Source organism: Nannospalax galili, unplaced genomic scaffold (assembly GCF_000622305.1).
Source record: "Nannospalax galili isolate Female #2095 unplaced genomic scaffold, S.galili_v1.0 scaffold657, whole genome shotgun sequence".
NCBI classification, from domain to species: Eukaryota; Metazoa; Chordata; class Mammalia; order Rodentia; family Spalacidae; genus Nannospalax; species Nannospalax galili.
The window spans coordinates 1997890-2008243 of record NW_008339927.1 but is presented as its reverse complement, the minus strand read 5'-3'; the positions used below and the strand labels follow the sequence as shown (position 1 = coordinate 2008243).

The 10354-nt window shown below is 42.6% G+C and overlaps 1 protein-coding gene across 9 annotated transcripts in view; it reads left to right on the top strand.

Annotated features, from left to right (window-relative positions):
* The window catches only part of Gpatch2 (G-patch domain containing 2), a 170184-nt gene that overhangs the window by 115918 nt on the left and 43912 nt on the right, over positions 1-10354 (top strand). For 7 of the 9 annotated variants that reach the window (XR_003849808.1, XR_003849807.1, XR_003849809.1 and 4 more), the window contains exon 7: positions 9450-9489. The exons of the other annotated variants lie outside the window; for them this stretch is intronic. Coding sequence is in view for 4 of the 7 variants with exons in the window: in XM_029564371.1 (XP_029420231.1) it covers positions 9450-9489 (40 nt within the window). In the remaining 3 variants the exon portion in view is untranslated. The remainder of the gene's footprint in view (positions 1-9449; positions 9490-10354) is intronic. 9 annotated transcript variants of the gene reach the window in all.

Here is a 10354-nt window from a genome sequence, read left to right as displayed (position 1 = left end):
AGGGGAGGGGAGGGGAAAGGAGAGGGGAGGGGAGCTGAGGGGAGGGGAGGGGAGAGGAGAGGAGATGGGGGAGAAACCTGACTCCAGGTTGTAATCTAGCTAGCAAATGATTTTGGGATCAGAGATCTGTGAGTTAGTTGTCCTGAGACACCCTTGATGCTGGAACTAGGATACAGGGAATTCACACCTTAACTGCATGGTGGTGCAAGGCCACCTTAGGAGGATACCTGATAATGGCTCCCTGCAGCTCAGTAGTAGAGCACTTGCTCCATGCATGACACCATGTTCAGTCCTTAGTAAGTCCATGAATAAGTGAATGAATGAATGGAATGTTTCTGTAAAATAATATTTTATAGTAATTTCCATTATAAGAACAAAATTCTGGACTGGAGAGATGGCTCAGTGGTTAAGAGCAGTAACTGCTCTTGCAGAGAACCAGGTTTGATTCCCAGCACGCACATGGTGGCTAACAATGTCTGTAACTACATATCCAGAGGATCCGATGCCTTCTTTTGACCTCCACAGATGTTGCATGACACGTGTGCACTTTCACACATGCAGGCAATATACTCACATAAAATAATAAATAAAATACCTAAAAAATGTTTAAAAAGGGGGGCTGGAGAGATGGCTCAGCACTGACTGCTCTTGCAAGCAGAGGACCTGGGCTCGATTCCCAGCACCCACATGGAGGCTCTGAATCGTCCGTAACTCCAGTTCCAAGGGAATCCGAAGCCCTCTTCTGACCTCCACGGCATTGCATGACACAGGTGCACTTACATACATGCAGGCAATACACTCATACACATAAAATAAAAATAATAAATAGTTTTTTCAAAAAGAACACTGGCTATTCTTGCAGAAGACCCAGGTTCAAATCCCAGCACCCACATGGCAGCTAACAACTGTCTGTAACTCTAGTTCCAGGGGATCCAACAGCCTCTTCTGTCCTCCGTGGGGATTGGACAATGCAGGTGCACTTGTAGGCAGTACATGCAAACACATAAAATAAAAATAATAAATACATAAAATATTTTTTAAATGTTTAAAAATTTTTGATTATTATTTGACAAAGTGCCAACATGGCTGCTGTACATATCCATCTTGTAATATGGAGTACTTTTTTGGAATATTGTGAAAGTAAACTACTGATGAATCTTAAAGACTGTGATACTTATGAGCTATGATCATTTTTTAAAATTGCACCCATGACATACCGTGCCCATGGAGGTCAGAAGACAGCACCAGATCCCCTGTAACTGGAATTACAGTTGGTTGTTAGCAGCCATGTGGGTGCTGGGAACCAACCTAGGTCTTCTATGAGAGCAGCCAGTGCTGTTTAAACACTGAGTCAACTCTCCAGCCTGCACCCCCACACCTTTTAAAAAATATATTTTATTTCTGATCAATTTAATAAAATAACATTTAACTTTGTGCTAATTGACTAAAATAGTATCTAGTAATTATTTCCTTGGAAAACATTATTATATTGAAAGTACAATCATGAATAGATGATAGTTCCTTTTCAGCAGGAAGTATTTAGCACAGATAAATCAAGTACTCATTGATACGGTTACAGGAGGCCCACACAGAAAGTGCCAAGTGAATTAATGCAGCTAAAGCAGCAAAGTGAGTATTTACCATCTGATTAAAAGTAGAATTTTGTAACTTATTTACCATGTAACCTTTCTGTTGCCTTTCTAAATATACAAATATTAACATGTGAAAATTAACATGAATACCTTTAAAAATATATGTAAGTATAAAATAGAATCAGTGTTTCCTAGCTCATCCTCCCTTTATAAGTACTCTCTAAGTGATTCTAGAGTCAGATGTGACTGTGCATGCCTGTAATGCCAGCGTTCAGGAGGCTGAGACAGAAGTGCCATGAGCTCAAAACCAGCCTAAGCTACATAGTACCAGGCCATCCAGGGTAACATAGCATGACCCTGTCTCAAAAAACAACAGGTTCCAGGATTTTTTTTCTTGTCTCTAACTTTTCCCATTCATTTACAAAATACTTACTTTTAAATAGAGATTAATGTAATTTACTAATTGATTTTTAAATGATAATTCATATTCTGCTTTTGTTTCATTTTTAAGTAAAAGACAGCTACTTCAGATTCTGTATATAGAACAAACTGATTTTAAATGCACGTGGGCAACTCCTTACGATCCTATGATGAATTCTTCTATAAAGCAAATATTCATCCCTTATTTTATCTTTTGTGTAAATATCGAGTTTGCTTAAAGCAAGATTTGCCTGGATTAAAGGTTGTGTTCATTAGGAATACTTCTACACTTCTAAATTCAGCATCTATTGCTTCCCGGGGGATGGGGCTGTAACTCTTAAGTTAGGTAGACCAGATGTGCTGGATCAGTTCCGACTGATTATCGTGATTGCCATGGGTAAGTCATTTAGCTGATGTATGTCTTCATTTTATTTACAGATTGTGTAGCAGCAGCAATGCATTCTTATTTAAGACATTTTTACAAAGTGCTGTATAAGATACAGAAAGATAGCTATACAGAAAGCATTTAAAAATGATTGTGATATTTTGCATCTTAAAGTGTGTTTTTTTAGAGCGTTTTCGTTTGTCTCAGCTTTCCGTGTTTTTATTACCTCTGGATTAGTCAGGGTGGATATTCCACGCCATTTTATAGGTCATTTGACTTTTACAAAGCCACACACTGTAACTCTGCTTGACCTAAAATCAATTAGAAAACGAATACCTTAAGCATCTCTGATGTGTTTTGTGACGTACTAGCCCCATGAAGACTCCTGTGGGGAACTCTAGTCATATTAATTCTGTGGACATTGAGGGGTCCAGAACTCACAGCATGGAACTGCACGTATGAGCCCACAATGTACCGTAGGGTAAGAAAACTAGTATTTATTTTATAAATGCCTTCTATGTGCAAGATTCAATTTTGTGTTTAAGCTTCCTGGACTGAGAAAGATAAATTTATTTATTTATTTTTAAATTTATTTATTATTTTTATTTCGTGTGCTGTCGGGAGGTGAGTGTGTCATGGCCCACACATGGAAATCAGAGGATAACTTTGTGGATTTGGTCTTCTTCTTCCACCTTTATGTGGTTCCAGAGATGGAACTTAGATGATTCTCAGACCTGCAGGGCAAGCACTTTATCTGCTGAGTCATCCCAGCAGTTCCTCAGTGTGACTTGTATATGGAAAGAAGGAGCCTGGACTCTGACAGTGGAAACAGTTAGTGGCCTCTCTGCTCTGATGCTGCCCAGCTGATGAGTACCAGAGCCTGTACCAGACTGCGGTGTTCCCCTAACAGCCACAGCAAGCTACTTCCTGAATTTTCATTATGGCTTTACTAAATTAAGTGGGGCTTTTTAAAGAGCCTCTTGCACATTTTTTTAATCTACAGGTTTTTATGTACTGTATTTGCATTATTTCCACCCTCCAGGCCCCTTCAGCCTCTCACTGCTGCCTCCCAGTAATTGTTATTGTTACATGTACACACACACATACATATACATAGGCACACGCGCACACACACGCACACGCGCGCACACACACACACACACGTGCTGAGTCCCTGTAGTGATGCTCATGTGTATGGGTTTAGGGCTGCCCACGTGAGATTAGAGTTGGCTTTTTGTCTCATAGAAAAAGTTGATGAGTAAGGAATCTCTTTATCACTCACATCTTCTGATCCTCAGCACATAAGAACTTGGATGAATCTTAAAAGGTCTAGCAGGGCTCCCTGTCATCTACCCTTGGAGAGAAGAATGTGCAAGAGCTGACCAAACTCTCCTCCATCTCCTTCTGGAAATGTTTGCGAGAGCTGTCCTAGGTATACAGCAGAGAAGTCAGACATGACAGTATTCATGGTACTCATCGTCCACTAGGTTCTAGACATTAGTCAGTGGGGAAGCATGTGCATGTATAATTATGAAACAACACATAAATGCTTTGTTTTACGCTGAGCTAAGTTCAATGATTTTAAAATCAAATTTGAACTAGACATAGAGCCAGAAAAGGCCAATGAAGTCTCTATGAAGCATGTGGACTTGGGCTGGAAAGAACATTTTAAGCAGAAGAAAGAACATGTTCTGCATTCAAGAACCTAGAACTCTAAGGCAGATTAAAGAGCCTGAAGGTGGCGAGTGGGAGTTGATGGGACTGGAGATGGGTGGCAGGCCAGGCTGGTGCAGTTGGGATTCTTTCTCTGTGAGTAGTGGAAAGCTGCTCAGGAGATTGGTTTGCTTTTGTTTGATGTGTTTATTTGCTGTGATTGTAGCTCTCTCAGTTTCCATGGTGATAGGTATGTGTTAGTTTTTTTGCATCTGAAGTTCAGGTGGAGAAAATGGATTCTTAAGTCTGTGTTCTCTTGTTTTAATTTTTATTTCCATATTTTGACCCATGAAATGCTATTATGGGATATTAGATTAGGAGTTGGCATATATTTCTACTTGCCTCTTATAGTGTTGTCTTGTACGATTTTTTGTGAGAGTATCTATATATCCCAGTCCAGGCTTGAACTCATGACACTCCTGACTCAGCCTCCTGAGTGCTGGGATTGCAGGTGTTATCCACCATGCCCATTCTCCTTTGTGCTGTACACATCATACTTAGAGATCCCACCAGTTAAAGACCTGTGGTCCACAGGGAAGATGTTTAGTATGGAAGAGTTTAAGATGTTTTCAAAGTTCATTCAGATTTTCAGTAATCACCCACTTAGACCAGTGCTGTCCTTGAACTGAGCATAGCCGAGGTCCCTAAACCACGGGCCTTTAGCACTTGCACTGTGACTATGCCGACAAAAGAAAGGAGTATTTAACATTCCTCTAAACTTAAACATCCGGACGTGGCTAATGCCCACGGTATGGAACAGCATGGATTTGGATCACTTTTTGTTAAAATAAAAATGTGTTACTTTGTCTGAAAGCAGAACCCTATTTCTAAGAGTGAAAAGGATGCATACAAGTTGCACTAGCTCTTTCCTTATAAAGAAAAAAAAAGCACATTTTTGGAGCTTTCAAGTCAAGAATCTTGGAGTTTTGTCTTTTTGCCTAGGTGCCATACCAGTTGAGAACCTGTAGTTCGGCTCTGTGGGCAGGGAAGGGATTATGAAAACATGAGAAGGAATTAGTGAAGAAGTCAGCTTCTAAGGAGATTCTGGTGAATAAAATCCCTTGCGCTCAGTTGCTCTACTTGAAAGATTGCTGCAGCAGGGGCTCAGCAGGAGGTGGGTTGTGAGCTTCAGCAGAGCTGTGGTGAGGATGGACTGGAATCTGGCATGTTCCTTTCCTAGACTGGCCCTGTATCCTGGAGCAAGGACAGCTTAGGGGCCTACATACAGCCCTCCTGAGCCTTGAGAGCAGACTGCCCACTGTTAGTCTCTGCTCCTGTTCTGAAGTCCTGATGGATGTAAGCAGGGAGCCCAGGCCTGCACGGTTTCAGAACAGCTTCCCTTCATGTCCTTCACGTCAGCTTCACAGCTCCATGACTTGCTGCTCCTGGTCACACTGCAGTGTCACCCAGAACACCCTGGTGTCCTAGTACTCGTCCAACTCTTCTCCCTTTGTTCTTCAGACTCATCAAGACAGCCAGAATTTAGGTGGGCTAACCCATCAAGCCTTCCCTCCCTCCCCTTTCTCAGGCTCAGAGGAAGTTTTTCCTTTTGTACAAAGTTGACTTCACCCCTGTTTTGAATTGATAGCTCTCCCAGTTCTTAGAAGTTCATCATCTACGCTCTGTTTTGACCTCTGCAGCTCTGCTACCATCTCTCCTCCCTCCCTCTCTCCCTCTCCCTTCAGAAGCCTACCCACTTCTTGGATCACCTTCTTCCATCCTCAGCTGTGACATCATAACCATGGTTTCTTCTCTTGCATCCTGTGGAACTTCTCTGACGAAATCCACAGTGCCCTGCAGTCCCTGACACTTCCTTAATTCTAGCTTCAACATCAAGTTCTTAAAACTTTTCCCCACAGGGCTTCAGTGGGGCCACTGCCTCTCAGAATTCCTATCTGTCCGCATTGTTTTCAATCTGCCGACACAATCCCATGAGAGCACCAAGTACAAACAGGGTAACGGACAGGGCAGTTCCACAGGGAGAGGCTCAGCCAGTCTCCAGAGCCACAGCGAGCGCACTCTGACGGCTGCTCCCAACTGAGCAGTGGAAGGAACCTAAGTTCAGTGCTGAAGGGAACCACAGCCCACTCCTCAATGCCCTGGAAAAGCTGAGCACTTCAAACAGGGTGGACCTCGAGTTGAAATAGCGGGTCAGGAAAAGAAGTATTTCTCTCAAGAAATTCAGCAATCAGAAAAGAAAAAAGAAAAGGAAGGAAGGAGGGAGGGAGGGAGGAAGGGAGGAAGGAAGGAAAGGAAGGAAGGAAGGAAGGTTGTTTAGGGGTTCTGTAGAGGAATAGAACCAACAGCATGAATATGTATATCAGGAGGGAGGGGACAGGGAGAGGGGGGAGGAGAGGGAGAGGGAGGGGAGGGAGGGGAGGGGAGAACACTGACACTAGATCACCTACCGTGGTGATACTTGTTTTGATATCGTGTAGATTGATTTGTTCATTATTCTTCGGACCAGTTTTGTAATGCCTTTCACATATTAAATGGGTAAATATGAATGTTTCAGAAAAGACTTCAGTGTTGTGAGAACAAGATGAGAAGGACCTGCTTATAAACAGGTGATTTGTGTCAAATCACTGTTGCAGAAGTGTTGACAGAAACCTGGCCTGCAAACAATTGTTCCTTCAGCAGTCTTTAAACTTTACTGCATATTTAAAATTGTCTCCATAATTTGGGGGGGAAGCATTAGTAAACTACATGAGAGGTAAAATGGTAAGTAAAAAGAGTGGAAAAAAATCCAAAGACCTTAAAAATGTGAGGAGATGGTCTGTGTTCACAAATTAGAAAATTCAGCATAGTAAAGATGCCATTTTGAGATTCGGATTCAGTGCAATTTCTATCAAAATCCTGATGAGGTCTTGTTTGTTAGATGGAGGAAAAGGTATTTTAAGACTCAAGTCTTTAAAATCAAAGGAAGTGGCCTAACTGAACCAATTTTAAGAGAATAAAGAAGGAATCATCGAACTTGATCTCAAGATTTATATGGCTGCCATGTCCAAGATCACGTGGTACACGGGTTAGACACATAAACCAATCCAGAGTAAACCTAGGAATGAACCCAAACAACAGACTTTTACAAGGATGAAAAAACATTCGCTGAAGGAAGGACCACCTTTCCAACAAATTCCAAAACTAATTTTTTGCGAAGGGCCTTTGAGAAGAAGAAGATCCAGCCTGAGGGAAAATATTTATATGCCTCCTGTGTGAGCCAGGACTCACGTCTAGAAAATGAGTGCGATGATGCGCCGGGGAGGCAGCACGCTTCTACTGAATGACAGAAGAGACATGAAAGCCCAGGGAAGCAGAGGAAGTTCCTGGACAGACCTGGAGCCAGCTGCCCGGCTGAGACCACATGGGTGGGAGGTGTTGAGACAGACAGTCCTGGGAGCTGAAGCTGGGAGGGAGGACAGTGAGGAAAGGGTGTGTTTCAGAGATTTCATAACCCTTGAAAACTGACAGTCAAGGAGATGTGGTTCTTCTGGTAAAGACAGAAGTGAACCTAGAGGAACAGCAAAGACAGCAGCTTAGGAGGAAAATGAGCCACTCAGGAGCAGAAGCGCTCAGAGTAACAGTGCAAAGTCTGGTTCCTACTGGTTGATCAGAGTGGATTATAATTGGAAATAGTTCCAGGGGTTATTAAAGAGCAAGTTTATAATAGGAAGTCAGCCCTTAACATGTAAAACCATTCATACACCGTCAGTATAGCCATATTCTTACAAATAGTGTGTTTTTTAAACGAAAAGACTGGAAAACCACATATTTTCTGCACTGAGTTTTGGAGTAAGCAATGGGACACGTGGGCACATTACTGCTGTTTTAAATCCTAAGTTTTGTTTGACACTAAAGTGTGCATTTGATCTTTTTTTGTAATTTTCACTTATTTAGTTATTGTGACTTATAGATTGGGGTGCACAAACTGATTCTATAGCTCTCTTTCTCCCCCCACCCCCGTACATGTGTGACCTGTGTGTACGTGTACATACATGCATGTGTTTGGGGGGGAAGGGGGTTAAAGGGGGCATGTAGATATGGGAGGGAATCTCAATATGATCAAAACATTAATCTTTTAGATGCTTCTTAAAGCAAAAGGGCACAGCCCATAACAGAAGTGGATCTTAGTCAAGCTGTCAGTGAACTCTGGTGACTAATTTGGTTAGCACTTAGTCAGATACTGATCACTAGCATAGCTAATGTCCATTCTCAGAGCATTAGGGGATTTGGCTCTGCCAGGGAACACTGCCCACCCACTTCCATGAGCTTGAGAAATGTCTCAGGAGGCCTAGACAGTCCCTGCTCCTCTGACGGCTGGTCACTCCTGGTTGACTGCCACAGGAGCTAGAACTTAGCAGGAACCGGGGCTGTGCCCATCAGCCTGTCTGTTGTTCTTTTGCAGTTCTGTGTGTTGAAAGCACAACTTGGCAGGGAAATCAGACCCTCATGTCTACATCTGCAATGTGAGAATAGCCTCAGGGCTTCATGAGACAGGGAATAATCCATGGCGTGTGTCTGAAGAGAGCTTCCTACATAAAGATGTGCTTGTTCTTGAAGTAATAAGTGGTACTGATAGTCATGCGAACATTCTCTGTAACTGTGGGCCTTTCAGCATCGCTCAATTTCCTAATCTTTAGGCAACATACTGCCTGGCACTGGCCACGTAGCTAAAACAAGCTCCCACTGACAATGCCGTGGGAGAATAGTTTGGAGTCTGGACAGCTGTCGCAGGAAGGGCTGTGCTGGGCAGTGCAGGAGAGGACTTCCGCACCTCTGTGCTCTCACACAAGTGGCGCTTGCTCCCATCCAGAACCCTGTTGCTGTAGCTGTGATCAGAACAGATCCAGATGGTCTGCTTAGCAGACAGTCCAGAATTCGTATCTGGAATTTTTGTGTGTTGTTCCTAAAGGCAAAGCTGCAGAATAGAATATTCTTGTATTTTTGACTCTTTTTAACTAACTCCAATAATCAGAAGGTCATAATTTGGTGTAATGATGCCATAATTAAGTTGTGGCAAATGATAGCATTTGTAGATTTTATAACCAGAATTGATTCATAAAATGAATACAGTCCCAGCAGTTTATGTTAACATAATTAAATGGAAATGTAATTCTAACTCGGTTTGCTCATTAAATTGAAAATTACTGGGTTATGAGCGCGCTTACATTTCTGTCAAAATCGGTGTAAGTCTAGAATTACATGAAATACCCATTAAAATAAAGCATATTTAAGGCTCTGTTGCTGGTGAATAAGTTCTTTAAAGCATAAGCAGGTGCCCGTGGGAAAACCTGTGCTTCCAGGGAGGATCCAGCTAACAGGTCTTCTCTTTCCTCCCACAGCCACTGGTTTAGCCCTGGTGCTAGGACAGAGCATGGCCAGGTAAGGAACTTTTTAATCCAAAAAGAACCTAGTCTCCTTCAAATGCTTGTCTGTCTCCCTTCAGGGAAGTCAGCCAGCCTGATGCATTTCCAGCTGCTTTTAATAGGAGTTCAGTGTATCAGGTCAGGGCTTAATACACTGACCAAGTGACGAGTCCTTGGCAGGTATCCGAGGTCTCCCTTTTTGCCACTGTCCTGGCTCATAAAGGTGACCTCCACAGAAAGGCCTAGAACCCAGACACATGCAGGGCTTTACTACTTAGAAATGGTTTCCTCTCAAAATTAAGGCATCAAAGAGTACTTTTTAAATGAGTTTGTTTTGGGGCTGGGTGTTGTGGCAGCCACCTTTAATCAGAGCACTTGGGAATCGGAGGCAGACAGCCCTCTCTGAGATTAAGGCCAGCCTGGTCTACATAGTGAGTTCCAGGCCAGCTAGGGCTACAGGGCAATCCAAAATAAAACAAGAATTCATTTTAACATAAGATCACATGGCACCTGCATGTGATGCCGACACTTGGTAGGTGACGACAAACGCCTCAGAAGTTTAAGGCATCCTCATCCTCATTTATGTAGCAAGTTTAAGGCTAGCCTGGGCTGCGTGAGACCCTGTCTCAAAAATGAACATTTTTTTTAGAAAAGCTTATAAGATCTGGCAGTAAAACAAGAATTCATTTTAACATAAGATCACATGGCACCTGCATGTGATGCCGACACTTGGTAGGTGACGACAAACGCCTCAGAAGTTTAAGGCATCCTCATCCTCATTTATGTAGCAAGTTTAAGGCTAGCCTGGGCTGCGTGAGACCCTGTCTCAAAAATGAACATTTTTTTTAGAAAAGCTTATAAGATCTGGCAGTATAAACTTT